An 18,826-nucleotide genomic window follows, 5' to 3' on the forward strand; every position below is an offset into this window, starting at 1 on the left:
GAGTGGAGGTTAAATTTGGGCTTGATATTGGTTGGGATAGTTAAGTCGGTAATGAAGATATAATTAATGTCCTTTACATATATTATGTCTGCTTATGACGGCAATGATGACTTATTGTATGACAATTTGATTGAAATTTGATGTTTCATATCAAATATACTACGAGTATTAATAGGTACTTATTAATTTTTTGCACTGTTGCAACAAATTTAACAAGTTGTTTGTTCTTTGTTCCAGAATGCTTCAATAACGTGTAAAATGTGCGATGCGCGGACAATAGCCCAGTGGCGAGTGAGGGTGATGTGAGCAGCATGCGGTGGCTGGCAATGGTGGCCGTGGTGATGGTGGCCGTGGCGGGGGTGGTGCGAGCGTGGGACTGCGTCTGCAACCCGAGCGAGTGTGAGGGCTTGGAGCCCAGCGGGTGCCCGGGGCAGGGCTACGTAGTGTGGGATCCCTGTAGGTGAGTACCTACAACAGTGGTGGTGAGGGTGGGAACCTCAGAATGCACCACCACTCCTGCATAGACTTGTACACTATTGCTTCAGCTCTGGCGATCTGCTGTTGACCTCAGCGTTTGTTGGAAGTACGTATCTCGCAAAGGGTATCTGCATGGTATGTGACCTTGTGCGAGGAACAGGAGAAGTACCTATGTGCAGCAACAGCGCAACGTGGTCAAAGAATTGGTGAGCGTTCTTCACTTGTTCACATGTATACTTCTGCCACTATCGCACTGGATGAAAAATATACAGAATAGTTTATTTTATATTTTTACACTCAGAAAAAAAAAAATGCTCGTACAGTCCAACTTTGTATGGCACTGCAAACAGTAAGTAATTGGATAGTTGCTTTTCTACTGACAACGGGTTGTCGTTTTGTTGTTAATTCGTCGCTCGCATAGCTTGTATTATTTAGAGAAAATTCAATGAGGATACAAGCTGATAGATGGTAATGTATATGACGGCAACACCTATACTTGGTGGTAATGAATCATATTAGTTATTTGATAATTGGGGTATGTCAAGTAATTTAAAATTAGGGCCCACTAAAGATCCCATTTTTGCCCTCGCGTGCTTTGTGGTCGATTTTAGTGGGTTACCACACGGCGCACTTTGCATGTAGCCAATACTGCAGCACTTCATCATCATTAAGGTGACATTCGGATGGTAACTGCAGCTAGTGCAGCTACATTAACGTTGCGACATTACTCATCACTGCGCTGCGCTGTGCTGCAGCTGCAGTGGGCGTCATTAATGCCAACTTTCTTGATAAAATTAGTGACGGATTGAACATTCTAATCGCGGCAGTATTGAGGCTACGAACGTCACACATTTTATCAAGGAAGTTGATAACTACAAAGCCCGCGTCAAAATCGAAGCAGGATTGCCACAATAGTAATGCAGCTGCAGCCATTTGAACGTTACCTTTACTGTCATACATATTATTATGATACCTATTAATAAAAGAGGATTGTTTGTCTTTAAAAAAAAATTTCATTTTTTGAATGAATTTCCAATGGAGTCCAATTCAATTAATATAACTTTTTTTCTTCCTGTCCCGGAGCTAAGTATTAAATAGGATCATTTGTCTGCTGTAGACATTTTAATCTGTCTTCAACGAAAGTTGATGACGCAAGCACTTAAATAAATCAATTCCCATTAATTTTGAGCTACGTACGTATGTGTGCGTCTACAGTTCCGCATGGCACCCATAAAGATGCAAGATGTGATGTGGACTTATGGACGCAGTCGTATTCCATGCGATGCAGACACAGTGAATTGAATGTGCTGCCCAATCTTAACCCGTTTGATGCGGTTCGTCCGATGCATGCAATGCTAAGCTGTGGACGTCTGGATTCGTCTGGATTAAAAGGAACCCCGGAAATTCTCAACTCCACCAATACAAGGGAACTACGCCTTTTCTGGATAGAGTTGCCCTTGTTATATAGTCAATGAAAATATCTATCGAATAGAGTCAATTTGAATCTGCGATGTCCCGATTAAAATTGGCGAAATATTCTATCCTATTTTACAGCTTAAACTTTATTGTTACTTATTTATTAGTTAAGACGACTGACTAATCCACTTAACGCAAGCTTGTCCACAAACTTCAAAGTAAGGAAGTCTAATGCTATTACTGGAGTTCCCCTGTGAAACTCGCTCCACCTTTTTCGCCATTCATAAATATAAACAAAGAACCGAGACGACGTAATAAAAAAGTTTCATCGAATAATCGCTTTTGTTCTTCGCAAAGCAGTATTCTAATGAAACCTTTTTAATTAATAGAAATTTTTGAAGCATTTTGTACTGAAGAATGCCTATATTTAGAAAATCTTCGGTAATTTGAAATACGAGTTAATGTTAAAAAAAATAAAAAAAACATATTTTATTTTAACGTAAGTAATTATAGCTCAGCAAAATATTTTTTATCACACTTGTTTTGAAATTTGTCAAACTTGGCTTTTAAAAGTCATTTAAATGACTTCGCACAACTTGCAAAACAACTGTCATAAAAAAAAGACACGTGGGAGGTACGAGGTGAATAGAGATTGCGAGAGTGTAAGCGCCGAGTCTTACCAAGCTATTTTGTCAATATAGCCACTTTTAAATACTTAGTTATTTTATTTATTTAAAATCGCAACCCTTTCTGGAGTCAGTGGAGTAAGGTATTTAAAGTTTATATGCAATTGTAAAACATTCTACAATCCAGATTTAACGTCTATTTAACAATAACGAAATTTTGCTTTAGTGACATTACATTACTCGTACATAAATTCCATTAGGGACAGTTCTGTTCGTTCCGGTTGGTAAGAATCTTACAATATGGAAAAGCTCAACCAACAAAGAAATGAAATAGGTTCTGGGGTTAAAACACTTTGTTTTCCTGCGACATTACAATGCTCTTTATATTGTCCACAGATGCTGTAAAGTATGTGCAAGAACGTTAGGAGAAGACTGCGGCGAGTTCAAAGGAACTTGCGAGCCCAAGCTACAGTGCATCGAGGGCACGTGCACCACGTGAAGCTGGGGCAAAATGGACCTTGTATTATATGTTCATAGAGTAGAAATTAAACATATCTCAAAAACTGTAGAATGTGAGGACCAGCTTCAGACCCAGACCAGGAAGCGTTGTCTCTAGTGACAATAAATTAGATAGTGGGAGGCGATCGTTTTGTACAAGTGAGTATATAACTTTTTCAAATTCTGATGCACACCCAAAACTTTATGTTAAGAATAAAATTGTCCAATAGGCGTATTAATGATGACTTTATCCACGTGATCAATGATCTGTCACTTTTTAACTCGCGACACATATTCTTAACATTGAACTTGGCTCTCATTTCACATTTATGTTTTTGTTGGTTATAATTACTTAGTCATGTATAAATGTCAAATTATAAAAACAAACATAATATTGAAATATAAACTCATAGATACAAGAAAAAATATCTAAAATTATTTAGAATTCTGTAAATTTGTCAGTACTAAAAGATAATATAGTTTATCAAATTACTCTTAGACATATAGGTACATTAGGGTTTCCAAGAGTCAAAATCCTGTACCTATAACGTTTTTGCAACACCTACTCTTTTTGATAAAATGCTTTATTTTCGCTACCCAAAGATGGTCTGGAAGAGATCGTTCTTTAGCGATAAGATCGTCTGTCGTCTGCCTCTATAGTTGATCAATTCTTTTTCTTTAAGCCGTACCTTTTGCTTAGATGTGCCAATAAATATAGAGTATTATATCTATCTATCTATCTATCTATATATCTATCTATCTATCTATATATCTATCTATCTATCTATATATTACGTACGCACATGATTGTCACATGTAAGCTGTTTGTGGCGACATTCACTCAGGGCCAAGTATAATCTTAACACGCTTTAATATCCAAAGGTTGTATTGCAACCAGTGCAGCGGATCTATACAAAATATACTCCACAAGTTCGCCTGTACGCCACTTTGTGTGAACAGTTCTGGAATTGGTACCTCGTTATTTCACCATTCAGACGCATAAAAGGCTTCAATGCCAGGATCTACTTTAGTGCCCGATGTACAGCTTTTATAAATTGCAGCTTGAATAGATGCTCTGGTTTAATTTAATTATTTTTTGTGAAAAAGTTTCCAGTAGGGTTTGCACAACGGTTCTGATATGTATGAGAAGATAATACGATTAAATCTTAACCTATTCTATCCGATACCTTTTTAAAACATTTACATAAATAATTAAAGTACTCGTAACTGATAGAGCATTCCGCGAAAATATCGTTTACGGGTTGCACATTTTTAATAATTTTGAAAGTGATATTAGTAATAGGTACGTTTATTTTCGTACATTAGGAAAATCGTCCGTTTATAAAATCGGCTAATATATCTTACATTTTGTTTTTCGTATAATGAATAGGTAATGGAAACAAAGTTATTTTAGTATATCCCTTTGATGGCTGAATTGAATACAGAGACGTGGGTGAATTTGACCGTCTCTAATCCTAATACATACGACAATATTACACGTTTAAGCCTACTTTTGCTCTGATCCTATCATATCTTAAATAAGCCAAGGCATTAGATAAAGAAAATTGGCTTTTTTGATATGGCAACTACTTTACGATATTGTGCGCGCGAGCTGTAAGCGAGCGCGCAATAAGAAAGCCGATGTGGGTAATGACCAATGCACACGCGTTTCATACGACGTTTTTCAACACACTTGCGAGAAAAAAACAAAACTTATAAATTAGATTTTTTTTTTGTCAAAACAGTAAAAGTACAAATTTCAAAATGGTGGCTTACAGTTTTAACATCGAATAGTTGCACTAAAGCGTGTTGTAGACATTTATTAGCCAGTTTATTGAAGTAAGCTACCAACACGTTTTCCAAGAAAGACTGGGCGTTTTTGCTGATTTTCCATTGAATAAAGTTTCATATGCCACCGTGCACGTGCAATTATTTTTCACCCGATTTTGATTGTAAAAGGCTATCGTTCTCGGCTCTTGCCTCTATTAGTATTACTGGCAGCGTCAATTTTATGTGTTGTTTATTTTCAATGCTTGAAAATGACATTTTCGTCAATATATAAACTAAAAACATGTAAAACTATTCCAATTTTATGAGAAATACCGAAAATGGCTGGCGCGTTATTTTTTTTACGCACGATTCCAATGCGCGGGCAAGGCAAAAATGCGAACGAAATCGACAAACAGCCAATTAAAAAAGCTAATATTTTCATATTTCTATTCCACGGATGGAGATCAAATCGATAAAATGTTGTTTATTCATTAATATAATTTACGAGATAATTTAATCTATAAATTATGTTTGGTGTGATCTCTTTGAACTAACATTAGAAGCCTAATAGTTGGTTAAAAAAAATGTATTACCCGACCAAATTAAGAAGGCTCCGTTTCTACGCATATTATTAGCAATCGGTTATCTTTTTAACTCAGTCGGATAATATAATGAAAAAACACGAGTGTTGTATTATCCTGAAAAAGCACGCGTGTTTAATATCTAGGATTATGAGTCAAAAATCGGTGGAATAAAATCGTCGTTTTGAGCAAGTGTGTTGAAAAGCAACCTTATTTTGTTTTTAAACGTCAAATTGAGACACAACGTCTTGGCATTCTTGGAATGCCATTTCTAAAAATTATTATTATTATCTACTTGGAATTCACGGGCCTATAAATCCCGGTCTTTTGGTAGGCTTGCGTCGGATATAGATCCAACACGTAGATTACTATTAAATTATTATTATTAATATTGCAATTTTGAGAAAAGCACCGCGCCGCGTATCCCTATCCTATATAGTCTATATCTACTTGGCCTGCAACTCTTCGTTTCCCTTCCCTTCACCTCTGTAATGTACTATTACAGTACATATTTATTTATTTAATCTTTATTGTACATAAGAAAAAAACAAACGTACAAAAGGCGGACTTAATGCTACAAGGCAACCAGTCAACCTTCGAGCAAAGTAGATTAGGCGGTGTAACATCATGTTGTAATTACAAAACAAATTTTACACAAATTATACCCCTAAACAAATACGAGTAATATAAATAATACATATGGAGATACTTTACCGCACTAGTGCGATAATTAGCACATTACGTAACTATGTAGAAAATTTAAAGGACCATTATGTACTGTGAAACGTTGTACGATACATGTGCGAATAGGTTGCGGGGGGGGGGCGACTAAAAATGAGTCATTATGTAGTAATGACCAAAACACACGTGTTTCACAGGACGTGTTTCAATACTTATACCGTCGAGGAAACAACAAAACTTATTCATTCTCACTAATCAAATTGTAATTGCTAGAAAAAGTACAATTAAAAAAAAAGTGTCAACATACGTTTATACGTTATCGCACAAATGTTCGATAATTATAATGAAAAAACACATGAGCTCAATATTTAGGATGATTTAAACTAGTATTATAAACTTATTGGACTGTCTAAAAGCGGTTTAATAAGTTCCACATTACGAGCAAGTGTGTTGAAAAATATATAAATCTGACCTGGGCACTGGTAGTTTTTAAATAAAACATGTTTTCTTTGATTACAGGTAACATCTCGATCACGAAGTGTATCCAGTATCAACATTAATTGTTTAATCATAAACTCGTCTTGTTAAAATAAAAACTGGGACTTAGATTTACAGCAATAAAAGATTTGCTTGCCCTCAGGAATACCTTGTGCGTTGCAATTATGTATTATCAGTATCATTTATTAAAATGCTATTTAAACAGTTACTAACATTACTACCTACTGTAGGTACCTTATTCATCGTTTCTACTTAATACATGTTATCGGTTCTGTAAATTGGGTATTCTGTAAAATGCCCAGGAATAGAATAAAATGCCTAAAACACTAAGATAAAATATGCCATATATATTTTCTATTATTAACATATGACTAGGTATTTCATGAAATACCTGGGTATGTACATGGACCTATGATGATCAGTGATATACAATAGTAGTTAAGGAGACTGCTACATAAAATAAGAGCATTAAAATAAAAGTGCTGGTTTATAATAAGATCACACGAGTGTTTTAATGCCTAATTATGTGCAGTTAGGTACATAAACTGCTTTCTATACACACATGTTATATCTATGTGTTCAGGAACCGTATCACCGTCACCACTGCCATTGCGGCAATGATGCATTGATCACACTGTTTGCAATTCATATTTCATTACGAATAAATTTGAATAGTAGGTCTCAATGTAGCCCATCAGGCTTCCATTCTACCGTGTCTGATTATTGGAATAAATGTTTGAACAAGTCTCAGTGGGTTATTAGCAGACAACATGAGAGAATGAGTGGTAATAAAACAAAAGTAGTGTGTAATATAATAGCAGATTATTTGTATTAAATTGAGTTAATAATTTCTAATTAAATATAAGTTATAGACAGTCATGGTTTGTCTTGGACGGCATTATCACAAGAACCTCAAGCAAGCAAACAAACCAAGTATACGGTCAAAGAGCAAGAAAAATGTCTGACTGATGGGCGTAGTGGTAAAGCTTCAATTGAAAATAATGGGAATGATAGTAAATTGAAATAATCGTACACAATTGTATATTTTTCAATTGGTATTCCAGTTTTATAAGAATTTCTGCTAGGAAGTTCCTAGTAGGAAGTAAATAAGCTGGTGGTCATGTTTTTTTTAAAATTCTATATTACTTAAGCAAAGTTTACCTACAGTAAGTTTTTAATTAATGTTAAGTAATTCAGATGAACAGAGTTAGACCAATATAAGTTTGCAACGATTTTGATAGCACACGCTGTGCAAGTGTTACTTATACGACATAATTTCATAGAAGTTTGACGTTTAAAATAACACTTGCGATGCATGTGCTATCAATATCGTTGCAGACTTGTCTTGGTCTGACTCTAATAAAAAATCGAATATGATTGATGTAAAGTTATGGTTTTCCCTTGATTTTAATTTATCACTGACTGCTATAATATTGCACACAAATGTATATGGTTAAAGACTTGCAGTGTTTATTTCACTATATCTAGCTAACTGTTGTATAGTTGAAGTAAATTTTGTAAAATTAAGTTACAAGTAAATTGTAAAAGTGTATCTATTCTATCAATATTGGTGTGTGCTTCCAGGTTACTGTATAATTAAGAGTACGTATTGTATGTATGTATTGTAGTACCTAATCTCTCTTCTTGTAAATATGAATCTGATTAGCATTTTTATCTTGTATCTACGTAAACTTGTAAAGTTAAATAATAAGAAAATTATAATAAGAATGTAAGTTAAATATAAGTTACAATTTATTAGTGTTTTACTGGCCTACGATTTTTTTTGTGAAGTTGGACCTTTTACAAAAACATTTTATTTTTCTAACAATCTAAATTTTTTAAATAAATTTATGAGTACCTACAAAACGTTATGATTAGGAAAAACTTGTTTCCATCTTATAGCTCCGCGCGTACCTCCACGTTCCGCACCTCACTAAGCGCAAAGCTCAAAATTTCATTTTTCATCTCGTAAAACTACGGTACGTTGTAGTACGGGACAAACGCTAGGAAGATGATGATGATGATCACGTAAAAGCTAAGTATGTACGTACATTTTGGTAAAACCTTAAAATTAATAAACCTAGGAAAAAAACAGGCTTTCTTGATTGTACTTAGTTAAACTTCAACATTACCCGTCATTAAGTATACAATAGATAATACCTAAAATCATTCCTTGCTTTTGAAACTTTACGATTGATTCCTTATTTTCGTCGAAAGATATCTTGTTTGAAGCATTAATTATTCGGTTGGCTGATGAAACAACGATTTTAGATTAGAAATTATTTCTTTACGGCTACACAACAGCATCTGAATCTGAATTGGGTATTAATTATTTATGTTCTTTATTTTTCGTAGTTGATAAATATTTTACTATAAACGAATACTAAGTAGGTATTGTTAAACTGTACAATTATGATTTCTATAAATCGAGATAAAATGTTGCTTTAAGATTGTTAAATGCTTTGTAAAGAGAATCCCAAATACGTGTTAAGTTGTAGCAATTTGTGTGTAGATGTGGTTAAATAAACTAAACCAACTTTCAAGAAATTATTTTTTTATTACGAGTAAAAAAAATGTAGCATGGAATTGATAACTTAATAAAAAGCAAACTAGAAAACTTATCCAAACTGTAGACGCATACGCGGTACAGTCATCATCAGATGTAATACAGCGGCCGACGTGTTCAAAAATATCTGAGCACGCACTCTAGCGCCTTAACAATAGAGGCGTATTCAGATATTTATGGGCACCTTGGCCGCTCCGATATATCTGATGGCGACTGTACGATTGGTTAGATGATTATTTAGGCTACTTCTTTAAACTCACCATCGACATTGATTTACAGAGGTCCTGAAATATGTATTGGTTCATTATAGAATGACAACTTTTTGAATATTTTTATTGTATTCCCCGTAATAAGTACTCTTTTAACAGGATCCTTGTATGATGATGATAACGTAAGAAAATGGAGGGTTTGAAAAAGTAAAAACACTAATTATACCTATTTATTTTTATGTCGTAAGTACTGAGGGATTAATAACAAAACTAAACATATTTACTGTAACCTGTAAAAAGTTTACTCCGAGCTACTCGTTAATTGTGCACACATGGAATAAAAATTTAAAGTTAATCCTGCATTGTTTTATTTGCCATTGTCTACCTACAATAAATAATAATGATCTTGGTCACGGCGCGGATAGTCCGGCGGTTCCTCTTTCTGCGGCCGCGGCCCTGACCACCGGCAGCTTGGGTCCTGCCCTGCTGGCGGCACCCTAGGTTAGAGGTTTTTTATAATGTGTTTATATATCTTTTGTATTGTTTTGTGTTTTTATATTTTACTTTTATATACCTACATATTGTAAGAAGCCTAAGAAATAAGATAAATATAGGAAATAAAAATAAAATACTTTATTGCACACTACAAAATAAAACTTTCAGAGAATTCATTGGAGTCTAACCAGTGTAGGTAACAACAGGCGGAGTTATCGCATAAATTTAATATTATATGAATTAATTACGAACTTCTGTTTTGTATGTTCGGGCATACGGCTCGCCTGATCAACCCCAGAGGAGTTACATGCGCGTTGCCGACCCCCCCCCCCCCCCCCCCCCCGTTGAGCTCCGTTGCGGTTGCAAAAAGTGTAATTTAACACGAAAGAAAAAATGTATTTATCAAATAATAACGGAAGTTTTATCCAATAATAAAATATCTGGTTAATATATATTTTTGTGAAAATCAATGGTCTCCTTGTACCCGAATCTACCTGTGTTCTCCCTTTTAACGGATTTATATAATTCTCGCCCCAATTCGGGTCAACCCGGAAGTGTACCGTGTCATTATCTCATGAGACCACGAAGCCCTCTCAAAGACGTCATCTGCATAATTTAATATACGCTTTTATTTTACTCCACTTCCTATGTGTATTTATTTGTTTGTTTAACTGTATATATTTGTATTTGGTTGAAAATTGTATGCTTTTGGTCCAGCTCTGTAGTAATAATTGCACAATTAATTAACAATGATCGTAACTTTGACTTTTAATTATCATTTTAGTAGGATAATAATAACGTTCAAAAAAGGTTTCATTCGCACGTAATACTAGTCTCTGGACATTGTTTCACGCCTATGAAGGCAGAAACCCAACAGAATCCTCTAAAGTGATGTTTTAATTAACTACACGGGCCTGGTACACACCCCGAAAGGGATATGTTTTATCTTACCCTGTTTCGCATAATTACGAGCTCGCTTGCTTTGCCCCTTGCCACAGATTAAACACGCTCTATAAATATAACACAAAAAATGAAGTAAAATAAAATACAGCCAAGTCATGTATCATGCTTAATGTAGGGTTCCTTTATTCATAATTTTTGTCAGATTTAAGGCGACATTTTGTAGATACCACAGATAAGTACCTACATACAAATAAGAAAAAAAACTAAATCATGTTAAAATTAGTTTTTTAAGAAAACACCACTATTAGTATGTCAATGTTGTAGATGATATTAAATATTATTTTAACATTTGAGTTAAATACATTTGAAAGCTGCAACCCTGCAGTGGCAGCATGGTTGAATTTTATCGCTTGTCTATCACCCTATGCCTATCACTTTCGCACTTACAAAATTGTTGGAACGTGACATAGTGACAGAACATAAATATGCGATACGAATTATACATTCGTAAAATTGGACGTTATAGTAAATAAAGTAGAAAGAAAAAGGTTAAAACTAGATAGCGCCATTAAATAAGTATATCTTTAATTTTTTATTATATTTAGTTGTACTTTTATACATATGACAACGACTAAAAAAGGTTAAAGTTTACGTTTAGAAGTCATAAAGTGGCATTAGCAGATTTTATAGATACAAAGCTAAACTGGTTTTTTTTTTTTAAAACGCTCGAGTATCGCGTTATTTTTCGGTTCGTCTCTTATTGAGTCTACTTTTTATAATTTCAGGACCTACAATTCTAAGTCGGAGGAGGGAATTAAAATCGGTATCCTATCTAATCTTTCGTTATGAAATATGAGTCCCACAAAGTTTGTTTTTTGATGCGCCAGGTCAGGGTAGAAGTTAAAATTACACAAACTATTTAAGCAGAGGTTTTGTAAGGTACGGTTAAAGAGAAAATCGTGTTCAAACTTCGAATACGCATCACAGCCGGTAATCCTATGCTACGTCATTAACATAAATAATAAACAATACACAAATACAAACTTTTTTAATTTAATGTTATTTATGTCTCACAGATATCTTTAGTTATAAGATAGCTAAATGTAGCGGGTCAAAACATTTAAGTTTTAAGTGTAAGTAGTATATCTCCTACAATATTATGTATTTTATCTTTGCCTCTACGCCCACCCTTTTCATGTACAAAAACGAAAGTTTCACGGATTAATATGGATTTAACAGGGCAGAGGATATTACATCGTATTGGATCTAATAGTATTACGAAATTAAAGCCATCGACACTGAGAATATAACGAATTAATCTATTTTGGTAATTTAAATCTTTCTATGTGAACTATTCTCTAATGAAAAGTGGCTCACTAGGATTAATATAGATAAGGTAGCGAGTTATAATCTTGATCTCGACATTTATTTTCCTTTTTAACAAGTTGTTGGTGTTATTCATTTTTGTATATGTAGCATCGGCGTTAAGAATAATAATAATTGATAAATAAAATAATAAATAAATAAATAAATATTATGAGACATTCTTACACAAATTGACTAAGTCCCACTGTAAGCTCATGCAGGCTTGTGTTGTGGGTACCCAGGCAATAATACATAAAATATACTAATACTTATATACATAGAAAACACCCAGGAACAAATATCTGTGCTCAGCACACAAATAAATGCACTTACCGGGGTTCGAACCCAGGACCATCGGCTTCATAGACAGGGTAACAACTAGGCCAGACCGGTAGTCAAACCAAGATAATAACAATAAACGATCGCGCCATTACGAGCACGTGCACTTCAGCTTGTTTGTGGTGCGCGTGCCGCGGCCGCTGCTGGAAGTGGAAACGATCTCGAGCCCGGACTACGGCCTGGCTTTAGTTAAGATAACAAACGTGGAAGCCGAAGACGCAGGTTCATCGGCCACCGGAGGGCTTCGTCACTTCTTCTTTAGTATATGACATATCTCCTACAGTTTATGATTTATAGTGTCACTAGTTAAAAATACAAATCAAAATATTCAATAAAAAAATATTTAATGTTGTAATGGTTATATACTTGTACAGTCGGAGCTTGTTGCTAAGCTGCGGCTGCGACTAACCACATTTTATTTAATTTATTGAACATAATGCAAGTTTACAGTGTTAGACCAATTCACTTACATGCTAGGAAAACATAAATTATCAAGAATAATAAATATACATGCTGAATCAAAGACCTACAAAAATATAAAAATCATGCGCATAAAAATGACAATACTAATTCAATTACAATTATTTTATTACTGTTCACATATTTTATTACTGTCGCTACATGTTGTTAAATTCGATAATTGCAGGTTATGAAACTGATTATCAGTACATTGCGGTCCTAATAATTTTGAGGCGTATAATAATAACTCATGTCTCCCAATCGGCTAATAATATATCACCTTTGTGTTTGTTTGTACAAGCATGTATAGGTTAGTTTACTAGTAATTTTATACAAATATATGATTAATACTGTAAATTTTTAATTTTTTATTTTATTTATTCCTTAAATTAACACTACTTGAATGTATATAAAAAAACTCTATTAAAAAACCATTAAATGAGACCAATTTTTCACGTCGCGCGCACAAAAGGCTACTACTAGAGTACCTAAAGTAGTGAGATGGAAATCAATAAAAAATATTAAAAAAGTTCTACCATAAAATGGAGGTGATAGATTATTGGCCGGTACTGTATCTTCCTGAAAAGGCTGCTAAACTATAATCATTTATAATTGTAGGCTTTGTCTTAGTTAAAAAACCTTGAAGGTCTAGAGCAGCATTCATGTGTTTAAAATCTGTAATTAATTATAATATTACCCTTAATGCACCTCCTTCGCCTATGTTGGTGCGAGCACGGTCAAAATATTAGTTTACTTCTCGAGGAAATGTTTTGAAGTTTCTCACTTCATTATGCAAATAGGTGTATGTAATAGGTACAGCTTTAATCGAAACTCAGTAGAACTGTTTGAGGAAGCTTGGAGGAGCTGAGATGAGTTAATAGTTACAAAGCTAAACGAGCTATATTATTCTGGGTTTCCTACCTACCTACAATAACTGTTTTGTACCTAATAGTGATAACAAACTTTCAAGTTCAAGTTGGGAGTGTTGCTCTTAGTACTTGTACTAAGAGCTACACTTTTAACTGGCCTTTGGCAGTCAGGTGCAAAAAGTAAGAATTGTTGAGGAGTGTTCAGGAACGGACGATTGGAGAGTACGAGTACTATGTGCGTAGACGACATTCCATTCCTTCCATATTAGTGTGACAGTGAGAGTTGCGTTTCGTTCAGTCTGGTCAGGGGGGCGAAAATGTTCCTTTCGGCTCATTCTCAGCTCCGTTCGGATCAGCATTGTTCCGAGCAATTATTAGGTTTGGCACAACATGACCTTCCTTTGCGTGTACGACCACAGAAAAGAAAATGACTTGAATTTTGACAACCCTAAATAGCCGAAAGGGATAGTACCATACATAAGAATTCGTCCCTGAATCGCTGTCAAACTTCGGTTTTGTAGGAAGTTTCTTTTCTGTATGGTAGTTATTACTTATTCTGTGTCCTGGTGTGCTATCGTGTGAGAGGGTTCATTCGCTAGGAGGCGATGGCTATGACCACGGAAACAGTAGATGGTACAAGGACGAAGGTTTTCTATTATATCACGACTGCGCGAATCAACCGTGCAATACAATACGACACATGCCCCTAGCTATTCCTTGTAATGTAACTGTATGACAGTTTTGGTAGTAAGTACTAGTACAAGCATCCCTACGAACATAGCTAATAATAAATACACTTTATTTCACTACACCTTATAAAACAAAGTCCCCCGCCACGTCTGTCTGTGCGTATGTTCGCGATAAACGGCCCGATTCGAACTTTAAGATACATCAGAAATTTCGTAAAGATACGATATGGATTAGATATGTCAGAGTCAAAGTCACGTTTTTGTTTGAAGAAATGGAATTCGTTCATAAAGTGGGTATACATATTTTCAACTCGTTGTACCTACAATAATGTCAATTTAATTAATTTATGAAAACTGTTCGTGAAAATACTTTTTGTTTCCGGCGGTAACGCAACATGGTATTAAATTGCAAATTTGTTTCTCATTAACAAGTTATTACATTTTAGGATGCAGCTTGCTTCATGGCTGGCATTAAATTAACAACGCATATTTACTAAATTATGCGCTGGTGGCCTAGCGGTAAGAGCGTGCGACTCTCAATCCGGAGGTCGCGGGTTCAAACCCCGGCTCGTATCAATGAGTTTTTCGGAACTTATGTACGAAATATCATTTGATATTTACCAGTCGTTCTTCGGTGAAGGAAAAAATCGCGAGGAAACCGGACTAATCCCAATAAGGCCTAGTTTACCCTCTGGTTTGGAAGGTCAGATGACAGTGGCTTTCGTAAAAACATGAGCCTATACGCCAATACACTATTAGTTATAAGGTTTCTCTATCGGCAACATGTCTTAGTAGTTTCATCGTGTATATGCGCTTCCGTACTCTTTTTGACGTAACAACAATATATGTAACCATTTTGAAACACAGTTTTTCGTCAATTACTAGTTACTAGGTACGCCACGCCTAAGTATTTTAAGTTTTCTATACGTGAAATACAGCGGCAGTTGGTACAATCGGGACGACGGGCAACGGCGGCAGGATTACTGCAGGTGTGTAGTACTAAACTAGTATCACCTGGTGGAATCGATGCGCTGGTTTTAAAGAAACACACATAGTAAGTTTTGGAACAATTTAGGCTTAGGAGAGGTTGCTGCTCAGCCATTAAGCGGTTGGAAACAGACACTGCTGAGTGAAAGTTAAGTCATATTTCGAGTGTACAATTTGTAAGTACATACATACGATACTGATCTCCGGCGTTTTAGTATTTTTTCCAGTAGGTAGGATTATTTAAAACCTTTTCTACGGAATAACGGCTCATGCTATTTACGCATGAGCGACCGTTAATTCTTAAGTGGTTTAACTCAACTGGCTCATTTCATAAACTAGTTGAAAACAAGTTAAACTACTAATGATAACATGAACACATTGTCAGTACGTGACCTTTCTCCTAATACTACGCCATTCTACAAGTTAGATATTAAGCCCTAAATACCTCCCGCACACTATCAACAGTGTCATTTTGCGACACGCTTGAGCTCTGGGCTCATATCTGCCACGATATTCCGGTTAGCGTGAAAGCAAATTTCATTTTAATGACCCCAAGCCGACGGTCGATGCCATCTCCACGCTCGATTTACTCGAGGGCTGGTACTAAGTATATTGCCGTCGTACAACTAATGTTCCATACTAAATTTTCCTCTATTTTCGGGTCATTGAAGATCAAATAAAGGTATTTTTTGAATTTTCACTTCCTGTGTTCGTAATGATTTTCTTCTTCTGGAAGTTCTTAAGTAGCGAACAGTTACTGGGAAACGTAGCGTGGGAAGACCAAGAGGTATACCAGCAATTTGGTTAAGTCTGCAGGAAACAGTTGGATAAATGCTGCGATCGGTCATTGTGGAGGTCTTCAAAGGTGTTTTTATGACAATTATAAAGTTACTCATACATAACATTCTTTGTATGTTGTTATTAAAAATTGCGTTCGAGTTTTACTGGTAAAGTGTGTATTGAAATACTCAACCATTTGTTTTACCGGCCGAATGGTTTTAAATTGTAGGTGTTTAATAAAATATGAATATACACTACCGCAAGAGTACAAATAATTGCTTGAATGATTAATTAATTTTAATTTGTTATTGTTTGTAATTGCATTCAAAATTAATTTGTAGTGTAGCTTTTAACATTGTCATTTTTATACTTTTCTGCTAGCACGCGACTTCATGTATAAGTCGCGCGAGACGAAGCGAGATGCACTAATTTTGCAAGTCTAACAAACATTACCATTTGTCATGTCAATGTAATCATTACCATTTGTCATGGCAATGTAATGTGAAAGTCCCATCATATTAATGAATGTAATATAATTTGCCAGTATAACCAATTAAAATGTTATGTTAGGTTTATTTAATCTTCAATTACTTAAATTAAAATTTAACAATATAAAAAGCGATTCAGCGGTTTATTTACAAAACGCGGCATCCCTGACTGAAACTCGCATCGTGTTGAATGGCTTTTGTGTAACACTTACCTTTTGTGGTCGTGACAGAATTATGACAGAAGGCAGAGTCCTGATTTAAGGCCTGCGGCGTAATTAACGGTACGTTTTGCGGAACAAGCAGTTTGCTTCAGCCGAAATACTTGTTTAGCAAATGACGACAAAAATGAGTAAGTGATTAACAGGTCAATTCGAAGTCGAACGTGCTTTGATATCAGAACGACATCTAATTAAAACAAAAAATATTACTTTGCTAATCCGCGAAAAGATAACATGCTAGTCAATCAGTGCTAACCCGTTATACTTACTTGCAATTAATGTTCCCAGCCTCCCACCGCAAAAGTAAATATAACAATTTACCACCGAAAGTACAAAACTCGACAAGGTTTTATTGGTTTTTATAAAAACGGATGACTTTTATTTTTCCACATAAAATAAATCAGCAAACAATTTATAAATACTTTGTTTTAACTCAAAAAGTCGCATTTAACTATGCGACGTCACAACTGTCACAATCACAAGTGACCATGATGTACGAAAAACATTGCTGCTCGAAAAAAAAAACACAAATAATTTGTGCTCTGGTAGTTAAGACTAAATTAAAAAATCTTTCAGAATGATTTTATAGCACTAAAATCTACGTCTAGTTTAAGTTTGGGGCTATATCAAGAATACACACTGTATAGGTAATCATAAAACTCATTTTTTCCAAAATGCCCCAAGCCCTTGTTAAATTGCTTCTACTGATAACCATTATTTTCCTTCGGAAACAACTATTAGTTCCCCTGGGGCTTATGGAACGTAATAAATTTTAGTTCATCTTGACGTATCTGCCTTTTTCTATTAGTTCAGCACTTGCGGTCTATCCCGGAAGATATTTTAAGTCAAGTGTAGAAAATAACGACCCCGACGAAAAGTGTTTTAGTTATTTCACTTCACTAAACAAACAGTAATTTAACGGTTAAAATGTAATTGCAAGCTTCTATTCTATTAATTATTCCGTGAGACGGTCGCCTTACTAAGCTTTTTATTATGAATATTTTTTCGAAGAAACCTTTCGTGTTTTCCTTCGAGTATTTTGACCGTGCAATTAAACGTATATTTAACTAAGAACCTTTACAAAATTAAAGCGTTGTAAAGCTATTGTCTTCCAGTTCATTTTGCTGGCCTTTGGGATAAACACCGCCGTTAATCCCGCTGTGAAGACAATAAGTAATGCTGACCCATGGCCTTTTAAAATTGCAGGGCGGCTACCCACCGAAGACCTGTCATTCTCCATGGAAACCTTTAATTTCACGAACTTGCAAAGGTCTCAGTCATCTGGTCGCTTGGAACATGGATGTGTGAAATTGTAATTGTGAAACGTGGTCATTATCCATGCAGTGACCCTGAGAGGGGCGACAGGGGTCCCTTAACACGTGCAAGATTAGTCCCTCATGCAAAGTTTTAAATTAAACGACCCCTAGATAAAGGGATGAGGCTTGCTTGACGAATATGTCAGCCATTGTTCCAGAAATTCAGATTTTAATATGCTTCAATGCCGTACAATAACTACAAAATACATTGACAAATTATAACGTAGTTCACATGAGTCAACCTAAAGAACCTTAAAATAGGAAAATTTATAAATTTTCTGGCGTAGAAGCTCCATTTTTTTTAAAGAACGCTATCCTTATATTGTAGCAGATCACTTGAGTAAAATATTATACCACAGTCGGTGGCGCTGACGAAGTTCCCATGTGAGCCTAAGATTGATTACTTAATACCATCAGGAAGCAAATCACCAAAAGACGGGCACGACCTTTAGCAATAATAATAAGAATATATGAGAGAGGTTTCACTTAACTGTGTAATACCATTAACGTCCGATTAGCAATCTTTACAAAACTGACGGTCAATGTCAAACTCCATAATTTTTTTCAGGAAAGTGACAGAACTTAAGTCGAGCTTC

At 35.1% G+C, this 18,826-nt stretch overlaps 1 protein-coding gene across 1 annotated transcript; it reads left to right on the forward strand.

Moving 5' to 3' along the window:
• Positions 1-263: 263 nt before the first annotated feature.
• LOC133515919 (insulin-like growth factor-binding protein 7) lies at positions 264-9,677 on the forward strand. The gene is made up of 3 exons (XM_061848565.1): positions 264-460; positions 2,916-3,176; positions 6,569-9,677. Exons 1-2 carry the CDS (start codon positions 312-314, stop codon positions 3,016-3,018), a joined length of 252 nt encoding a protein of 83 aa, XP_061704549.1. The 5' UTR covers positions 264-311; the 3' UTR covers positions 3,019-3,176; positions 6,569-9,677.
• Positions 9,678-18,826: the final 9,149 nt, after the last annotated feature.

This window comes from Cydia pomonella, chromosome 3 (assembly GCF_033807575.1).
Source record: "Cydia pomonella isolate Wapato2018A chromosome 3, ilCydPomo1, whole genome shotgun sequence".
Lineage (NCBI taxonomy): Eukaryota > Metazoa > Arthropoda > Insecta > Lepidoptera > Tortricidae > Cydia > Cydia pomonella.

Bases quoted from the DNA above. Each gene is read 5' to 3' on its own strand.
- LOC133515919 (XM_061848565.1), top strand. From the start codon at position 312: ATGCGGTGGCTGGCAATGGTGGCCGTGGTGATGGTGGCCGTGGCGGGG. The intron at 461-2,915 runs GTGAGTACCTAC...TATTGTCCACAG, and splicing joins GTAGTGTGGGATCCCTGTAG to ATGCTGTAAAGTATGTGCAA.